At 44.4% G+C, this 20,916-nt stretch overlaps 1 protein-coding gene across 1 annotated transcript in view; it reads right to left on the bottom strand.

Moving 5' to 3' along the window:
• Window positions 1-20,916, bottom strand: part of TMEM132D (transmembrane protein 132D) — a 1,095,696-nt gene that overhangs the window by 15,114 nt on the left and 1,059,666 nt on the right. Inside the window, exon 6 of the mRNA XM_088482164.1 lies at window positions 3,298-3,503. Coding sequence (XP_088338290.1) covers window positions 3,298-3,503 — 206 coding nt within the window. The remainder of the gene's footprint in view (window positions 1-3,297; window positions 3,504-20,916) is intronic.

Raw genomic sequence — 20,916 nt, 5'->3', positions numbered from 1 at the left:
GCGGGAGGAGGGGTGTGTGTGTGTATATATCTGAAGGAATATTCCAGTGAAACCTGATCAAAATCGGTTCAGTAGTTCTCAACGTTATCGCAAATATACATACAAATGAACTGGTACTTGTGTTCTTTACGGACTCATTGCAGAGAGAACCCAATGAATGTTTTAAATGGTACTTGTGTACTTTACGTACACAAGTACCGAAAGTTGTCCCCACCTAAAGAAGAAAGTTGTCTCCTAGCGGGCTTGGTGGCTCACCACAAGATTATATTCCCCCTCTATACCCACTTGGATGGAAGGGAATGACGCTGGACACTGACTGATGACGTCAGGGTCCTCTCCGTGAACGGGATTTAGACACTACCATGATTGATAATAATAATGAGTGTAGGACATTTGGATTCTCTCTGCAATGAGCCCGTAAAGAATACAAGTACCAAACTATTTTATATAGATAGATACATATTAGATTTTCAATCCTGGTTTTTACACTTTAATAAGTAGCAACAGTATTGGACACTGCTTCAACTGCAGGTAGACACTCTTAGTCACATTGCTGATTTCTCTTGCAGACTTTACACCGGCCCCCGCAATTATTTTGCTGCACAAATAAGAAGACAGCTTGGAGTCTCGCACTGCAACCACATCCATCTCTGTCACAGATACATAAGTTCAAGGGACATTTGAGGCAGATGTTACAAATTATCAAAGATCTAGGTCATGGAGTTATCACATTTTTATTTTCTGCAATAATAACAGTAATGTGTGAAAGACTAATATTTTACTGCACGCTACCTGTAGTATTGTTACTATACATACTGTACATATTACTTTGCATTTATATAGTTAATATAATTTTAAGACATCAAAATTGTCATTTATGATGCCATGAAAATGCTGACATGTTGCACACATAACTTGTTGTTATGTCATGCAACTACAGTATTTTGTATACATGCCCTTTATATCATGGGATCCACATTTATTACCATATATGGATGGTGTCATTTGCAGGGGGTATGCAATCATTGGTATGTTCTACTTCTTACAGATGTGTCCAAATACATCTAGCCTAGTCAGGGCCGCCATCAGGAGGGGACTTCCGGGCCTCCAGTCCCGGGCCCGGAGAGAGAGGGGGCCCGGGTGGCAGCGGTAAGGAAAGCCATCAGCGGTGCGGTATGTAAACACTGGAGCTGCCGTGAGCTAATCATAGCTTGCAGAACGGCAAGCAATCAGAGCAGCCTCTCCTGATTGGCTGCTGTTCCGCGAGCTGTGATTGGCTCGCAGCCAGCTCCAATTACAGCCGCGGAACGGAAGGCAATCAGAAGCGGCTGCTCTGATTGGCTGCTGTTCTCCGAGCTATGATTGGCTCACGGCCAGCTCCATAGCTCACATGCAGCAGCGGCACACTGATGGTCTCTCTGCCTGTCTGCCACCCAGTGCATTCTTCGCCCCTCTCTCTCAGGACAGGAAGTGCCAAGAAAAGAGCAGGTAGGTTGATCCTGCCTTGTGCACCCCGCTAGTCCAGCCAGCCTTACCTGCACTGCCCCCTTAGTCCAGCCAGCCTGCCCACCCCCTAGTCCAGGCAGTCATTCTGCCTTCCCTGCACTGTCCCCCAAGTCTAGCCAGCCTTCCCTGCACTGCCCCCTAGTCCAGCCAGCCATCCTGCCTTCTCTGCACTGTCCCCCCCAGTCTAGCCAGACTTCCCTGCACCCCCCCCATTCCAGCCAGCCAGCCTTCCCTGTCCGCACCCCCAACCCCCATTCCAGCCAGCCTGCCTTCCTACTTTCTCTGCCCCTCCCCCAGTATAGCCAGCCGTCCCTAAGCCCCCTCCCCAGTCTAGCCAGCCTTCCTTCCCTGCCTACTGCACCCCGGTCCAGCCAGCTCTCTAGTTTAGCCAGCCTACTCTCCCTGCCCCTCCCTCAATCCAGCCAGCCTTCCCTGCACCCCCTACCCCCTCCTAGTCCAGCCAGCTAGCCTGTCTTCCCTGCTCCAGTTCACTCTTGCCAGCCCAGTGCCCCCACTTGTCCAGCCTCCCCTGCCCTGTGTTCCCCAGTAATGTCCATCCTTCCCTGCCCTGTGTTCCCCAGTAATGTCCATCCTTCCATGCCCTTTACCCCCACCCCCACCATGTCTAGCATCTCTGGTTTATGCACCAATTGATGCATCACCGCCGAAGTAGCTCCACAGCGGGGGCCCTACCTATTTTGTCAGTACCGGGCACCACAATTTCTGATGGCAGCCCTGAGCCTAGTCGCTCCAAGCCGTGATGTGACTCTGTAGCGCAGAGCATCTTTTTGTGGGAATTCCCCCATTAAAATGAAATGTATTAGCAAAGTGATGTGAATAGGACGCACAAGCAGCTTCTGCTGATTAAAATGATATGTGGCATGTCAATATTCTGTGTGTGACTGCGGCTGTGTATCTGCCTGTGAAATGCTACATTACAGTGTCACAGCCGCGACCGAATCGCACGGCGCTCACGTGTTATGTGTTGCGCATGGAGGATAAATGTATGTGGACACATCTGTATGTGAGAAGCTAGCTGAAACTGGGTGAATGGGACAATCCCTTGCTCTATGACCACACATGTGTCTCATATTATGCCCACATGCAAAAAAGAGATTTTTTCTTTTAGGACAAGATGTGTAAATGAGCTTTAAAAGGAGGGATGTGCATATTTTGGGAAACATTTAACATTGATTTAAAAATCTGCCCATGCAATGGAACACCTTCTGCAAACACTGCCTATTTGGACCCAGAGGTTCTTTATGCAATAGTCAACATTTATGTTTTTGGGGCATGGTAAAATACATATATCAACATTCACCATTTCAACATCATCTGAATGCTGACATTCAGTATGTCAAAATGGACGGGAGACATTCACAATGTCGACATTACCATAATGTTATAATTGTGCATGTCAACCATGCGGTCTGCCATAGGGCTCCTAATAAACCCTAACCCTAGCCACAGCCTAACTCTAAACTTAACCCTACAATAGTCAAAAACTCGAGTGTCGACATTGTGTCTGTCACATTCACAATGTCAATATTGTCATATGGATGTTGACATTCTGAATGTCGACATTCAGTCTATTCTGAACATATACCATTTTATTCTGTAGTTTGTGCTAAATGTGAGATTTAAAGTTCGATAGAATTATATTATGATCATGTGCAGTGGAAGTATAGATATTTCTGTCCACTAAAAGTATTCATTTGTGACAATGGGAAAATGTGAAATTTATAAAGCTTAATGAATTGTGCTAATTAAGCACACTAAGACAGAACATACCTTTTGTTTGTCATAATCGGAACCCTCCAACCTTTAATTTGGTTCAATTCAGTATCAGACACATCTATCAGCAGAGGGAGCCGTGGGACCCACACTGTCATTTCTAGTGAGGCTTTAAAATGTTGATACGTGAAATTAACAATGGCATTAACCTTTCCTTTCATTTCCTTCCCATTTACAAAGACATAGTCACATCGGTCTGAAATCTGTAAAGAGAAGAAACAAACAAGTTTACTGACTGGTAAACCTTAATAAAAAGAAGAGAAGTAAAGAAGACTCTTTGTTTGGGGGCACTCTTATGCTGGTATATCCAGTTTAAAACGTAACTTTTAATACAAATCTTTCTAAAAGGAATTTATCATAAAGAACATATATTGGACAAGAAAGTCCCAGAGACATACATATAAAATAGATATTAAACAATAAGCACATTCCAGTTCTGTCTGGATCCTATGGATCCCACATAGAATATAATATCCATAAAGAAAAGAAACTGTTATTCCTTAACACACAAGAAATTTGACTGGTAAATGTTGTTAACCAGCTGTATATTGTACACAGTATGCGCTATTTAAATTAACAGATAATTTCTGTATGCTGCACGGAGGCAGACCACATATGTTGAGTTCCTAGATTAATCTCTGTAAAAAGGAAAACATTTTTCATAAACAGATAGGCGAGGGAACATGCAATAATAAGTAATTGATCTTCTTTGAACAGGCTGAAAAATATCAGGACAAGATAGGAAGGTCACGAAAGATTTTTTGTGAATATACCTGTGCACTGACCACCCCCCATATCCTGTATGACTGGTAAACCTGCAGGGATATTTTCTCATAACAATGTCATATTTCTTCTGCATCTTTTCAGACATCTTCCATTCTAACTTGATGTAAACAGCAAAGCGGCACTATGAGCCTGATTCAGAGATGGACACTGGGCATGATTCAGAGCCGCTCGTAAGCGGCCGCTCTTTCGCTCCGAGCGATGTTCGCACAACTGCGCATGCATATGGGTCAGAATGCGCATGCGCCAACCAGTCAGTGTGATCGGAAATCGAGCGATCGCCAAATAGCGAGTGCCTGCTAATTTGAGTGACAGGATGAGGCGTTTGTGGGTGGTAACAGGGGAAGGTGCTTGAAAACGGGGAGTGGAGATCCGAACGCAGGCGTGCCAAACAGTCAAAACGGGCGTTTTAAGGGTGTGCATAATTAACAAAGCAGCGTCATCGACCACGTCACTTGGTTGTCTCTTAGCCTGAACAGTTCGCATGATTGCGGTAGGATAAACCTACCACAAGCACTGCGAGCAGTTCAGATACCTTTCGATGTACTCGATTAATCTAATAAATAGAGGAGATGACGTAGGATGCGAGCGGCCAGGGGGCGTCTTTACAAAATAGCGAACACATGTTTCATTTGCTCGCGCAGACAGAGGCGTCAACAGACCGCAAAGAGCGAACGCTCAATTTAAATAGCTGGCCCCTTTTTTCTGACCGAGCGAGCGCAAATAGCGTGCGGCTCTGAATCAGGCCCACAGTGCACATAGCTACTGTGATAATATGCTAATGCAGCAGGAAATGTCTGAGGAGAAAGTACTCCTCCTGACAGCATCGCAGATCCGAGTGCTGCGTCCTAAGATGCAGCACCGGATCACCATCGGCTCAGAATGGCCGTCTTACCAGTTTAACTGAGGCCAGAAAGTCTGCATCTTCGTCGCAGAGACAGAAAACAGGGGCATTTCCGGGAATGCAGGCCATCACTACCCCCTCCCAGCCTCCAAATAACCACAGCCTGCCAAACAGGCTGCAGCTTGGAGACACTGTGAGAGAACTCACAGATGGAGTCCTGCACAAGCACAGTACACATCCTGAGCAGAGGCGTAACTTCATCCCAGGTGCCCGGAGGCAAGATAAATGTTGGTACCCCCCAAATTAACCATCCCCCCCAGCACCTGTGCTAGCCCCAGCTGCCACCGCCTCTATGCAGTTCCTTTTATACAGTGCCCCCAGTAGTGGTCCCCCTATGCAGTGCCCTCAGTAGAGGTCCCCCTATGCAGTGCCCGCCTATGTAGTGCCCCCCAGAATGGTCTCCCTATGCAGTGCCTCCAGTAGTGGTCGCCCTTATGCAGGCCCCCAGTAGTGATCCCCCTATACAGGCCCCCAGTAGTGCCCCTTCTTATGCAGGCACCCAGTAGTGATCCCGCCCATGCAGTGCCCCTTATATAGTGTCCCCAGGAGTGATCCCCCTATGCAGGCCCCCAGTAGTGCCCCTTCTTATGCAGGCACCCAGTAGTGACCCCCCCTATGCGGTGCCCCTTATACAGTGTCTCAAGTAGTAATCCCCCTATGCAGGCCCCCAGTAGTGCCCCTTCTTATGCAGGCACCTAGTAGTGACCCCCCCAATGCAGTGCCCCTTATACAGTGCCCCCAGTAGTTGTCCCCCTTATGCAGGCCTCCAGTAATGATCCCCCTATGCAGTGCCCCAGGGCCAGCAGTGGTCCCCCCAGTAGTAGTCACCTTTATATAGTGCCCCCAGTAGTAGTCACCCCCCTATGCAGTGCCCCCAGTAGTAGTCCACCCCCAGTAGTAGACCCCAGTAGTAGTCCTCCCTCTGATGCACTGCCCTCAGTAGTAGTCCCCCCCGCATGATGCAGGGCCCCCAGTAGTAGTTCCCACCTGTATTAGTCCCCCCATATGCAGTGCCGCCAGGTGCCCGCACCTTCAATCACCAGGAACCCCAAGTGCACGGCGCCAGCCGCTCGTGATTAGTGGAGCACGCACTTTCAATCCCTGGTAACACCTCCTGCCTGGCACCAGCCGCCCGCGATAAGTGGAACACGGCACCTTCCACGCCTTCAACTAAGCCCACGGAAAATAGAGCACGTGACGCTAAGTACAGCTGCAGTCACGTGGTATGATCACATGGTCTGGCTACACGCGATGTCAGTGGGGTACATTTACGGACGGGGTTCTATCTCATTCCCTCCGTCTTCCGGCTGCTGCTGGCACCTGGGAGGGGAGAGAGCGGAGAGAAGGAGCGCCGATCAGCGGTGTTCCTTCTCCATGCAGCTCCTCCTCAGCAGTGCCCGGAACGGCCGGGTGACAATGGAGCCAGGTGCCCCCTTCAGGGCTGGCACCCGACGGCAAATGACTCCATTGTCTCCGGGAGTACCGCCACTGATCCACATGTGCAGTCCTACCACCATCGGAATTTTAAGCAAACCAATAGGTTTGCATACATCTCTGAATGAGGTCCATTGTTCTTAATCAAATGATAACATACAACTCATCAAGGAGGCTCACGCAATAAGACATGGAGACAAAGGCCCTGATTCAGAGGTGCACGCTATCTGCACCCAAAACACAGATGTTCACGTAGTTGAGCGATTATTTGCTACTGAGCATTTGCTAAATAATCTGGAAACCACCACAATGCACACGTTAACCCATGTATGTGCAAAGGTGCTGTTGTGTACGGGAATGCTGGTATCAGCACTTGTGAGGGAAAACCAGGGGCGTTCTTTGGTGAGGTTTGAGAGGTGGCCTGAAGAGAACACAAATAAATTAGTTGCATGTGCGTATAATGGAAATGTCGAGGGCATGGCAGTGAAAGTTGTTGTGTTCTAATTAGGGGTGTGCACCGGCCACTTTTCGTGTTTTGTGTTTTGGTTTTGGATCTGGATGTTTCTTCGTGTTTTGGATCTGGATTGGTTTTGCCAAAACCACCCTTCGGTGTTTTGGGATCTGGGTTTTGTGTTTTGGATCTGTATTTTTTTTTAAAAAAGCATAAAAACAGCTAAAATCACAGAATGTGTTGATTTTTCTGCTCCTATGCTATTATTAACCTCAAAAACCTTAATTTCCACTCATTTCCAGTCTATTCTGAACACCTCACACCTCACAATAGTGTTTTTATGTCCAAAAGGTTGCACCGAGGTAGATGGATGACTATGCTAAGCGACACAAGTGGGCGGCACAAACACGTGGCCCATCTAGGAGTGACACTGCAGTGGCAGACAGGATGGCAGTTTGAAAAACTAGGCCCCAAACAGTACATAATGCAAAGAAAAAAAAGAGGTGCAAGATGGAATTGTCCTTGGGCCCTCCCACCCACCCTTATGTTGTATAAACAGGACATGCACACTTTAACAAACCAATCATTTTAGCGCCAGGGTCTGCCACACGACTGTGGCTGAAATGATTGGTTCATTTGGGCCCCTACAAAACAAGCTGGCAATTAATCTGTCTCTGCACAAACTGGCTCTACGGAGGCAAGATGTCGTCCTCATCCTCCTCATTCACCGATTCCTCACCCTCTTCAGTGTTGTGTACATCCTCATCCTCACAGAGTATTAATTCGTCCCCGCTGGAATCCACCACCACAGGTCCCTCTGTACGTTCTGGAGGCTGGTCTCCCTGGAAGAGTTAATAATTCATTTTTATGAACATCATCTTCTCCACATTTTGTGGAAGCAACCTCCTACGCCTTTCGCTGACAAGGTTCCCGGCTGCACTAAACATTCTTTCGGAGTACACACTGGAGGGGGAGCAACTCAGGTAAAATAGAGCCAGTTTGTACAGGGGCCTCCAAATTGCCTCTTTTTCCTGCCAGTACATGTACGGACTGCCTGACATGCCTACTTGGATGCTGTCACCGATGTAATCCTTTAATAGACAGATGCACGCTTGTCGCTGCTGCTTTGAGGATGCAGGTGCGGCTACAGCCCACGCAATTCACAGAGACAGAAAAAAAAGAAGAATTATTTATTTTTTGTGGAGCGCACTTTGAGGGTTACACCACCCTTTAACAGACAGATGCACGCTTGTCGCTGCTGCTTTGAGGATGCAGGTGCGGCTACTGCGCATACATTTCACACACAAACACAGAAAAAAAAGATTATTTTATTTTGGTTGGAGCGCACTTTGAGGGTTACACCACCCTTTAACAGACAGACGCATGCTTGTCGCTGCTGCTTTGAGGATGCAGGTGCGGCTACAGCCCACACAATTCACAAAGACAGAAAAATTTTTTTTTTTTTTATTGTTTGTGGAGCGCACTTTGAGGGTTACACCACCCTTTAAAAGACAGATGCACGCTTGTCGCTGCTGCTTTGAGGATGCAGGTGGAATCTAGATGGGATTTGGAACCAGGGACACACTACCTCCATCAATTGTCTAAATCCCACTGCACTAATGGCGGATACCGTACGCACGTCTAACACCAACATAGCAGTCAAGGCCTCAGTTATACCTTATGCTTCAGGATGACTGCTGTCTTACTTCATCCTCCTCGCTAAGGACTGTTGGAGGGTCAATTGTTTAGTAAAAGTAGTGGTGTTCCTACTTCCTCTCTGGGATGATGAACAACTCCCAGCAGCAGCAACAGCACTAGGAGGAAGTGGTTCTTGATCTTTCCATATTTTATTTTTATCGGAGAAAGTTTGGTCCTCCATTTATGTTATATTGATATATACGTGCAGCTAAGGCGCACACAAACACAGAAAATATTTTTTTATTTTTGCTGGAGAGTAGTGCACTTTGTGGGTTACACCACCCTTTAAGAAATGAGCCAGCCGGCCCTTTACTTATGGGACACAGGCGCACGCTTGGTGCTGCTACTTTGTTGATACACGTGCAGCCACAGTGCACACAATTCACAAACACAGAAAATATTTTTTTATTTTGTTTGGCGTGCCCTTTGGGGGTTACAGCACCCTTTAACGGACAAGCCAGCCGGCCCTTTACTTATGACACAGGCGCACGCTTGGCACTACTTTGTTGATGCACGTGCGGCTACTGAGCACACAATTCACGAACACAGAAAAAATATTTATTTTTTTTGCTCTTGGGGGGAGCACCCTGATGGACAGAGCACCCCCTGTACAACACTACAGCACCCCTTTAGGACTGGGACACTGCACAGGACTTTGGAGTGGACACAGCCCCTATGGACAACTGACTGCACAACACAGTCCAGCCAGCCCCTATGGACTTTGGAGGAATGGACACAGCCCCTATGGACAACAGCAGCACAGCACAACACAGCCAGCCCCTATGGACTTTGGAGGAGTGGACACAGCCCCTATGGACAAGAGCAGCACAGCACAACACAGCCAGTCCCTATGGACTTTGGAGGAGTGGACACAGCCCCTATGGACAACAGCAGCACAGCACAACACTACACTGCACTACACTACACTACACAGCCCAGCCAGCCCTAACTCCCACCCTCCCTCTTCACTGTCCACAGCCGAGTGAGAAAATGGCGCAGACGCGGGTACCTTATATAGAATCCAAAACCCGCGAGACCCGGAAGGCGGGATGATGACGTTTTGCCTCGATTTCAGAGCCGAGTCAGGTGGGAAAAGTCGAGCCTGACTCGGATCAGCCTCGGATCAGGGGGGCTCGGATTTCAGAAATCCGAACCCGCTCACCCCTAGTTCTAACACACAGAGGCCATGTTTAGATGGAGACTCTGCAGCTGCCATAGGGCTGGTGCAAGTGCCAATGCTGCACACAATGGTGCGCAGATTGTAGATTGTTCAGAACCACCGGTGGTGTTGCAGCATGCACGGGAACTGAAAGTGGATGTCTCAGGACTTGCACATTCTGGTGCAAGTCTGCTACTCTGGGGGGAGGCTGAAACTATAATTCGCATATTATCGGCACCACAGACATGCTGGGGCTCAGAGCGGAACAGCCTTCATTTGTGTCCTCCCTGATGCCTGAGATGAGTAGACTGGCTGCACCCTGTCTCTGTGTTACACTTCTCCCCACAATGCTGACCAGTGCCACACTTATGCAATTCACCCACAGACACACTTCTCCTTAACCGTTGTACCAACATCACAGCCTGTGCTGACCAATTGCACTATATCCAAAACACTAAGCATTACTATGCATTAAGGCTATTAGCACACAGGATACTCTGGGCAATTGAACAGGCTGCAGAGTATGTCCCCTTAGCGTCCAAAGGATGCACTGCAGCAGTGATACAGGCTGCAGGGTCCCATTCCAGGCACCCTGCTTTCCATATGCAGGGGCCGTGGGGCAATGACAGTGCTGCCCACAGACTTCTGTGTGACGACACTGCTCACACACCCTTAGTTATAGCCCTGCACTACCCCTGACCAGTGCCACTATATACACTGCCTGCCCTGCACTACTAATGACCAGTGCCACTATATACACTGCCTGCCCTGCACTACTACTGAACAGTGCCACTATATACACTGCTTGTCCTGTACTACTAATTACCAGTGCCACTATATACACTGCCTGCCCTGTACTACTACTGAATGACCAGTGCCACTATATACACTGCCTGCCCTGCACTACCCCTGATCAGTGACACTGTATTCACTGCCTGCCTAGCATTATTCCTGACCAGAGCCACTATATCCACTACATACCCATTCCTGCCCTTCGCTGCCCCTGGCCAGTGGCACTATCTCTGCTGTCTGCCCATTACTGCCTTGTACTTCCTAGATTGTTTAAAGCTAGTAATAGGAGCATGAGGGGGCTCTGGTAAGTGCATGAGAGAGTCTGATGCCATAAATCCAGTTAAATTAAAATGACCTGGAATCAGATAATTAAGATGGTGGTAATCCTGCTGTGTTTTTGGACACGCCCCCTGTACGGGAATCTAAAAATAAAAAGGTGGTACAAAAACAAATCTAGTCAGGTCTCTAGCTGACCTCCTAACCAGGAGTGTATTTATAATGGGTGCCAGGTGTGAAGGTGCAGAGGGGCCCCACACACCGCACACCCTGTACCCATTTAAGCTGCAGGAATCACCACTGCGGCCATTTTCTGCTAATTCGCGAAAGCGCAGTAGAGATGCCCAGGGAACGCGCCGTGGGCACCATGTTCCCAGAGACCTGCACATGCGCAGTAGACTCTGGCACATTGCCAGAGTCTACTGCACGGCATGTTAGAACTGACTAACTGAAAATAGTTTTAAGTTTTGCTCAGAACAATCTTCTGTTATAGGGATGATGATGTGGAGGTGGAGGTGGAGACAGCCTCAGATAAAACTACTCAGATAAAACTAAGGGGTAACTTTACTAAAGAGAGAGTTTTTAGAAGAGAGTTTTAAAAGTGATGTTGCCCATAGCAACCAATCAGATTCTACTTAACATTTAACTAGCACCTTCTAGAACATAATAGCTAGAATATGATTGGTTGCTATGGGCACGTAATATGGTGCTAAAAAAGGACAGTATATGGGTGGTCCTCCAAAAGAAAGTGTAACTGGCACTGTTATAGCCATACATTACATTTATTTATTTAAATATAATTCCAAAGCCTTTGCTATCGTATATATTGACTTAACAACTTTTTGTAGCATCTGTAAATTTGCTGGATGAATGCCGTAAATAGATTACAGTTCAATTTGGATTAGGCTGAGAATAAATACATATCATTGCTATTAAATCCAAAATGTGCATGCAGAGAAAAATAAGTTGTAAAAGAAGATATATTTCATCAGGATTCCAGCATGAGGAATTTCCAAAGTAACCCAGCATGTCAAAGATTGTCTTTGGGCTAAGAGTCCAGCTTGGCTCTTGTGATACTTGAAATGACATCAAGTGAAGAGCAATAGCTTAGATTTGGGAGCCTTTGGAAGCAATTCAGAAAGGTTATTTTGCCATTCTGCTAATCAGCTTTACAAAGTGGGTGGAGGGAACACTAAGAAAAGGGGAAGATTTCTTTTATTTTGCTACCACTGTGTTGTGCTGCCAATTATGCTGGCTTCTGATTAGAAATTCAAACTCTGGATTTGATATGATTTCTTTTGTGCTCTGCCAGCAATTTTGATCATAGGAGTGTTGCTTGCTTTCATATTTCAAATATTCCAGCCAATACATTCTGAACGTACACCAATATTAACTCCGTGATTTGGAAGAGTTTCCACCCTCAGGGAATCAATAATTAGTTTCCTAAATATAAGTACATCCTCAGATTGTTGCACCATCCTGCTTAAAGGCATCAGCTGAATCAATATGTAATTGATATCTTGTATGGGTGTGTGTAAAGGGGCCTATCCATTAGCAGACTTTCTGCACGATGCGACCAAAAACAGGAGGTTTTGGTCGGAACATGCAGAAAGCCTGCTAGTGGATAGCCGGCAAAGACCAGCGATGCGCATGCACGCTGGGTCCTTGCCGACCTCGACTATCTCTCCAACATGCCGGTCAACCTGACGACAGTCGTCAGGTTCGGAATGTTAGGAGATAGGAAGCTGGACGTGCAGCAGCACTGAAAAGACGTTCAGTGAACGTCTTTCAATGCCGCTGAGCACCCGGCGACTTGAAGGTCTGAACGCTAGTCGTTCAGACCTTCCAAGTCTATAAATGGATAGGCCCCTTAATACTCGTGGATGATGTGCGGGTAGCCGGGCCCTCCATCTAGAGTAACTAGAGTGTAGCAGCAGAAACTTACATATCCACATTGTGGTGTGAGAAACCACAGGGAAAGAGAAAGTAGAAGACCTTCCTTTCAGTTTAAGGCACATGTGAACCCACTTTGCAGTTGATATATTGGCAAAAAAACAGCTTTGGAAATGGGCCAACTGTAGAAGGGTGAGAGTTTAGAAAATGTGAGAGTCAACTATCACACTTTTTAAACTCGGCCAATGTAATAGCATCTGAGAACAAGCAAACTCGGATGTTTTTTAGGGATGTGCGCTGGACCATATTTGCTGGATTTGGATTTGGTTCTGATTCGTCGTCCAGCTTTGGATTTGCCAAACCTGCCATGACTGGTTTTGGATTTGGATTTTTTTACAAAAATGTACAAAAAAAAGCTAAAATCACATAATTTGGGCTTATTTTTGTTCCTAGAGTATTATTAAACCCAATAACATTAATTTTTCCAGTCATTTACAGTCAAGTTAGACCACCTCACAGCTTACAATATTGTTTCTACCATTATTGTCCAAAGGCTGCAGTGAGCTGGCTGGGTATTAAGTGACAGACACCGCAGTTAAAAGCATATCTGTGAAACATTGCCACTCACTTCTGAGTCACAGTACTTGTGTGTTATGGACACACAGAGGGCTAAGGCCCAAGGAGTCATGGTGCTTATGCACAGAGAGGGCTATTGCCCAAGGAGTCACTGTGCTTGTACACACAGAGGGCTATTGCCCAAGGAGTCACGGTGCTTATACATACAGAGGGCTATTACCCAAGGAGTCACGGTGCTTATACACACAGAGTCCTATTGTTCAATTGAGTCACGGTGCTTGTATACACAGTGGGGTACAGCACCAACATTTTTTTTTTTTTCTCTGTTTAATCTTTTAACTTTCTTGAAAGTTTTTTTTACTTTTTTTTTGTACACACAGCCACTTATGAGTCTTGACACTTTAATCAGCAGAGTATAGCGCAGCATACATCAGTGTGCCCCCTATACACAGTCATTTTGCCAGCACAGCCACTTGTGACGGTGCCTACACACTACGCGATGTGCTCACAATGCGATATCATGAGCAATTTCCCTTGAACTCTCCCCGGCACTCCAGGACACGATGTGCAGCAAAGCTGCATGATGTGTCACAAGATCTATCATGCACGATCTAAAGATTTGCCGTTCTTTAGATCATGCAGGATAGCAGACAGATGCTTGCATGGATCAGGAATATCCGTGATGCATGCATCTGTCTGTAAAATAATAAACACAGATGCATGGACGTGATCAGTGAGTCCTGTCCGTTTGGTGCAGAAAAACATAAAATTGCCAACATGCCATTCACCACACACAGTGGCAAGGAAAGACTCAAGCCTTGGCCTTTATTTATGAGTGGTGGTTGTGCAACCGTCAGTGAGGCATCTTCTGCCTCTCATGACAATGCAAGACCTATTCTCTCAAAGTCTAGAAGAGGTGTAAAAAATTAAAACCACTAGGGCAGTAGAACAAACTGTTGTCCATAGCAACCAATCAGATTCTAGCTATTATATTCTAGAAGGTGCTAGTTAAAACTCTCACTTTAGTAAATGTACCCCTAAGTGTGTCCACAAGTGCTATTTGTGAGCCTGACCTTTTTGATACTGTACTCGCAGAGAAGCCACCTTCCACCATTTTCTCTACATCTGCAAATGTGGGGATGAACATCAGAAGTATAGCTGATGACATAGAAATTTAGGAGGCCATCGTGGAAGTGCAAGAGGATGAGGGGGATATTTGTGTAGCTGATGCCAGCACTAATGAGGATGATGATGTTTTCTGTTTAAGTCAGGCACCAGTGGAAGCAGCTCTTGGCCATGGTAGGAAGAAGGCGATTGTCATGCCTGGGCATAGGACCAACAACCACCTCTTATGTGTGGAATTATTTTTACCCAAATCTTGACAACAATCTGTAGCATTTGTAAAACCACAGTAAGTAGAGGTAGGGACGTTAAACATCTAGGAACCTCCTCTCTGTTAGGTCATTTGCAGCAAGCTCATGAAAGGTTTTTGTCACCATCAGAAACTGGTGCTAAAAATACCAACAAGAAGTCCAGCATCATCTAGCTCCTTTCTGTCAAATAGATCCCAGCACCTGCAATGTTCACTGTCAACACCTTCATCCTCAATATCCTCAGTAATGATTGGAGGTAGTCCTGCATCTAATTTGTTATGGCTAGGTGTCTCCTCCTCTATCTAGGATTTCTCAGAAGAATCCTTCAACACTAGGCCTGATTCTGCTGCTGCTGCTGCTGCTGGGGACAGATCTTCAACCTAGAAGGGTATCAAGAAGACTAGTATTTAAAAAAAAAAATTGACTGTCATACAATACTTTGCAAGGGGAAGCAAGTATGACAGCTTTCATCCAGTGGATCACTGACACCATGACGGCTATGCTAGTATTAGATCTGCATCCAATATCTGCCATTAAAGCAGTGGGTTTACACAGTTAATTGAGGTCCTGTGTCCCCAGTACCAAATTTCATCTTGGTTCCATTGTATCCAAAAACCTATTCCTCAGCTGTACCAGGACGTTAAAATAAATCTAATTATTGGCCTACAAAATGCCATTGTACCCAATGTCCACTTAACCACAGATATGTGGACAAGCGGTAGTGGGCAAACTAAAGATTACTTGACTGTGATGGCCCACTGGGTGTGTGAATCACCTTCAGCAGCAGCAAACAGCAGCAGTATGTAACAAACAATGCCAGCTCATTCCTAGGCTGGCTACTCTGTGTATCACTGGCTTCACTAAAAGGCATACCACTGACAACCTCTTAGAAAAACTAAGGGATGTCATAGCAAAGTGGCTTATCCCAATTGGACTCTCCTTAGGATTTGTGATTTCTGATAATGCTGCAAATATTGTGAGAGCATTACAGCTGTGTGAATTCCAACACGTTCCATGTTTTGCTCACACAATCAACTTGGTGGTACAGAGGGCCTGATTCAGACCCACTCACAAGTGCTATGCACTCGCAAGCGGGTCGATGGTTGTGCATTGCGCACACACGCGGTGTGCACAATGTGCGTGCGCAAGCCTCGTAGCGAGAGTGAAATTCTATCACTCTGGGGCTTGCTACAAACGGAGAAGCTGTCGATGTTGATCGACAGCTCACCCCGTTTTGTAGGTGGGGTGGGGGGGTGGCTGGACAAATGAGGCGTTCCTGAAGGAACACCTGCCATTTGTGGGTGGCCCTACTGACATCACCAGCTTTGTGAATGCTGTATGGCTGCAACAGGAGAGGAACAGAAGATATCTAAAATGGGTAAATTAGCTGGGGGGGAGGGAAAGTGTATAGATTGTGGTATGTAATAGTAAGAAAAAGTGGTTAATGGGGTTAATCTGAAGGTTTTGTTTATGAGAGTGAGGGAGGCATTTAAAGTTAATGTACATAAATGGAATTATTTGAGGTTGTTGGTACTAATTAAAAATGCATAATTATTGTCATTATTATTGTGATTATTTAATTATATTAATTATATTGATGATGCTGAAGTAGTTAGATTTTTGAGAAAGTGTTAAATATTAATGTGGGAAATGATAATGTAAGGTGATCAAAAATACTCTCTGTATTGTATGGAGGTCGAAATCCTCTTTATTATATGGTGGTCACAGATGCTTTATATATTATGGGGCACTGACTGATGCTGCCAGCATTATATGGTGGACACTGATGTTCTCTGCAATTTATGATGGTCACTGATGGTTTCTGTATTATATGACAATCACTTATATGTTCTCTCTATTTTATGGTGATCACTGTGGTGTACTCTGCATTGTATGGTGGTCACTGTGATGTTCTCTGCAATTTATGGTGGTCACTAATGTTTTCTGTATTATATGACAATCACTTATATGTTCTCTCTATTATATGGTGGTCACTGTAGTGTTCTCTACATTGTTTGGTGGTCACTGTCATGTTCTCTGCATAATAAGGCAATCACTTTCATATTATCTGTATTGTATGGTTGTCACTGTGATGTTTTATATATTATATGGTGGTCACTGTAATGTTCTCTGCATTATATTGCGGTCACTTTGATGATCACTGTGATGATCTATGCATTGTACAATGGTCACAGTGATATATCTGTATTATATGGTGGTCACTGTGATGTTCTCTCCATTTTATTGAGGTCACTTCAATGCTCAATGTGATTATCTATGTATTATATGGTGGTCATTGTGATGTTCTCTGGATTATATGGCTGTCATATAGGTAGAAGGTAACTAATATCTGCTGGTGACAAAAAGCCTAGCTTCACTCATGTTTAGAGTTACAAGTATCTTGAACTTGTGGCTCCTTGGACCTTGAAGATAAATAGATAGATAGATAGATAGATCATCCAATCACACGCAAGTAGTGTGGGAAACAGCTAACCACTCCAAGTTACAGATTTTATTTAGCTTTAGTTAAGTGATCCGTACTGTATGCTCAGGATAACCAGGAAAATACCCAGAAATTTCAGCAATAACATGTTGAAAGCTTCTCAGTTTTAAAGGTATATAAATGTTAACACCATGAACATTATCTATCACTTCACACGGACAATAAGCCTCAAACTAGTATATTGATTAATAATGCAACATACCCAGCAATGCTTATTATTTTGCCATTGATGCTTTTCCATCGCTGCTCAAAAGGTCCAAGCTCTGCTATTCTGAGCACTGAGCACAAGCAAGTACAGGTGATGCATTTTGATCATCGTACTTACAATTATGACTTAAGTGGAGGAACTTGACATTCTTACATAGGCAAAGTTCAGTGAAGGCATATCTATGCAAGTTTGGGCTATGTTTGTACATTAGCAAAAATATGCCTGTTTGTACGCAAATAATGATGATGATGATGATGATGACTAGTAACAAAGCAGGCATGCACATATGGGAATTTTGCATATAGACAAATATACTCATTTTTCCCATGCACGTTTCTTTCTAGCAACAAACACTCAATTTACTACCAACTCTGTATCTGGTCTTAGGTTTCTTATCAACCACCAGGCATTTCACATCTTAGCTTATTCACTCGTGCACTAACTGTTGTATAATGAAAGATCTGAATAGGGCTGAACTCTTACTAACCATAATGATTTCCCATAGAACTCAGTCAATAACATGTTCCAGACACTTAGATCTTTAAGTCCCAAGTCAATTAAATAAATAAATTTGCTTAATGCAGTCCTACTGATGTCAAAGCCACTGGCTTGTACAAAATCCTGCACACAGGCATGACTCTACAGGCAAATTGGGGTTTTCCTAACAGGGATTGCATCTGTCTACGAGTAACTTTAAAATTGCTCAAGTTTAGCTTTTTTTTTTTATAAACTAACACTGCATAGCTATGGTTTCTATGTTGATGTTCCAAAACTTGTGAAGGATCTCTCCATTTTGGGGGCCTAGCCTTATTATGTCTTTCCCCACCTTAGCTCTTAACTCCACCTTGCTACAGACTTCCCTGAAAAGAGGACAGAATACAGAAAATAGTAAGCTATACAGATAACGTGGGGAGTGAAATAAGGAGAATATTGCTTATGTACAGAACATAGACTTTTTTGGTAAAAATACTTATGTCTTAATTTAATATTTGTGTACATGTGCCTTGGACACAAATATCAAACTTGCACTCAATGCACTGGCATGTCCAAAAAATCACCATTACCTTCTGGACACAAACACAGCTTGGAAAAAACATAAGTAAAAGTAAGTTAAAAAAATATCTACTTGAGAAAAATATGACTACAATCAGGGACGTAACTAGATTTTTTGGGGCCCCATAGCAAAGGTTCACACAGCTCCCCCCCCCCCCCCCTATGGTGGGTCTCAGCTAACAGTCAGGTGAACAAAAAAATATGTATATAATGTACACATGTATACAGTATATATATATATATATATATATAAATCTCTCTCTCTCTCTCTTTATATATATAATTATGTACATATTCATATAATATACACATGTATTTATATACATATAAACATAAATATATAGATCTATATATCTACTATGTGCATAATATTTATATAGAAATTATAAATCACTTTTCCGCAGCAACTTCTGCTGCACCACAGTGTCACTCACATAGTCTTCCCTCAAACTCCGCTTCAACGACTCAAGCCTTGCCCATGACTGCTGCTGCACTACAGCACATGCTCCCCAGTCCCCGCCCAGAGAAATTATGATGTCATTATCTTGCGAGATCAGTCAGTAGCTCTTCAGCGGCATGGCTGGCAGAAGCACAAATCAATAAATGATCACAGTCCCGGTGACCCACCCCATACCATGCCTGCCTGCCGACCACTTCTATCTGGAAACCATTAAGTTTTAATAAAGGATAACAGAAAATTTTAAAAAATAAATAAATTAAAAGTCTGCAAGGTGCAATGGGTTGGTTGCTGGGCTGATGGGCCCCCTAAGCAACCGGGCCCCATAGCAAGCCCACCCTTTGCACCCTCTATATACAGTCAGGTCCATAAACATTGGGACATTGACAGAATTTTTATATTTTGTCCTCTATTCACCACCACAATGGCTTTGAAATGAAACAAACAAGATGTGATTTAACTGCAGACTTTCAGATTTAATTTGAGGGTAATTACATCCAAATCAGGTGAACGGTGTAGGAATTACAACGGTTTCTATATGTGCCTCCCACTTTTTAAGGAGCCAAAAGTAATGGGACAAACTAAACAATCCTAAATCTAACTTTCACTTTTTAATACTTTGTTGCAAATCCTTTGCAGGCAATTACAGCCTGAAGTCTGGAACGCATAGACATCACCAGATGCTGGGTTTCATCCCTGGTGATGCTCTGCCAGGCCTCCACTGCAAATGTCTTCAGTTCCTGCTTGTTCTTGGGGCATTTTCCCTTCAGTTTTGTCTTCATCAAGTGCGATGCATGCTCAATCGGATTCAGGTCAGGGGATTGACTTGGCCATTGCATAACATTCCACTTTTTAGCCTTAAAAAACTCTTTGGTCGCTTTTGCTGTATGCTTCGGGTCATTATCCATCTGCACTGTGAAGCGCCGTCCAATGAGTTCTGAAGCATTTGACTGAATATGAGCATATAATATTGCCCGAAACACTTCAGAATTCATTCTGCTGCTTTTGTCAGCAGTCACATCATCTATAAATACAAGGGAACCAGTTCCATTGGCAGCCATACATGCCCACGCCACGACACTACCACCACCATGCTTCACTGATGAGGTAGTATGTTTTGGATCATGAGCAGTTCCTTTCCTTCTCTTCCCATCACTCTGGTACAAGTTGATCTTTGTCTCATCTGTCAATAGGATGTTGTTCCAAAACTGTAAAGGCTTTTTTAGATGTTTGGCAAACTCTAATCTGGTCTTCCTGTTTTTGTGGCTCAACAATGGTTTGCATCTTGTGGTGAACCCTCTATATTCACTCTTGTGAAGTATTCTCTTGATTGTTGACTTTGACACATATACATCTACCTCCTGGAGAGTGTTCTTGATTTGGCCAACTGTTTTGAAGAGGTTTTTCTTCACCAGGGAAATAATTCTTCTGTCATCCACCACAGTTGTTTTCCGTGGTCTTCCGGGTCTTTTGGTGTTGCTGAGCTCTTCGGTGCGTTCTTTCTTTTTAAGAATGTTCCAAACAGTTGATTTGGCCACACCTAATGTTTTTGTTATCGCTCTGATGGGTTTGTTTTGATTTTTCAGCCTAATGATGGCTTGCTTTACTGATAGTGACAGCTCTTTGGATCTCATATTGAGAGTTGACAGCAACTGATTCCAAATGCAAATGTCACACCTAGAATCAACTCCAGACCTTTTACCTGCTTCATTTATAATGAAATAACGAGGGAATAGCCCACACCTGTCCATGAAATAGCTTTTGAGTTGATAGTCCCATTACTTTTGGCACCTTAAAAAGTGGGAGGCACATATTGAAACTGTTGTAATTCCTACACCGTTCACCCGATTTGGATGTAATTACCCTCAAATTAAATCTGAAAGTCTGCAGTTAAAGCACATCTTGTTTGTTTCATTTCAAAGCCATTGTGGTGGTGAATAGAGGACAAAATATGAAAATTCTGTCAATGTCCCAATATTTATGGACCTGACTGTAGTTAAGCCAGTGACTACAAAAATTTAGAAAAAAAAAGTCTAAACTTTATTGTGTTCTGCTG

Source organism: Taudactylus pleione, unplaced genomic scaffold, assembly GCF_031769625.1.
Source record: "Taudactylus pleione unplaced genomic scaffold, aTauple2 ptg000282l, whole genome shotgun sequence".
In the NCBI taxonomy this organism is placed as follows: domain Eukaryota; kingdom Metazoa; phylum Chordata; class Amphibia; order Anura; family Myobatrachidae; genus Taudactylus; species Taudactylus pleione.
Note: the sequence above shows the minus strand (reverse complement) of the source record. Positions and strands in the feature narration are given on the sequence as shown.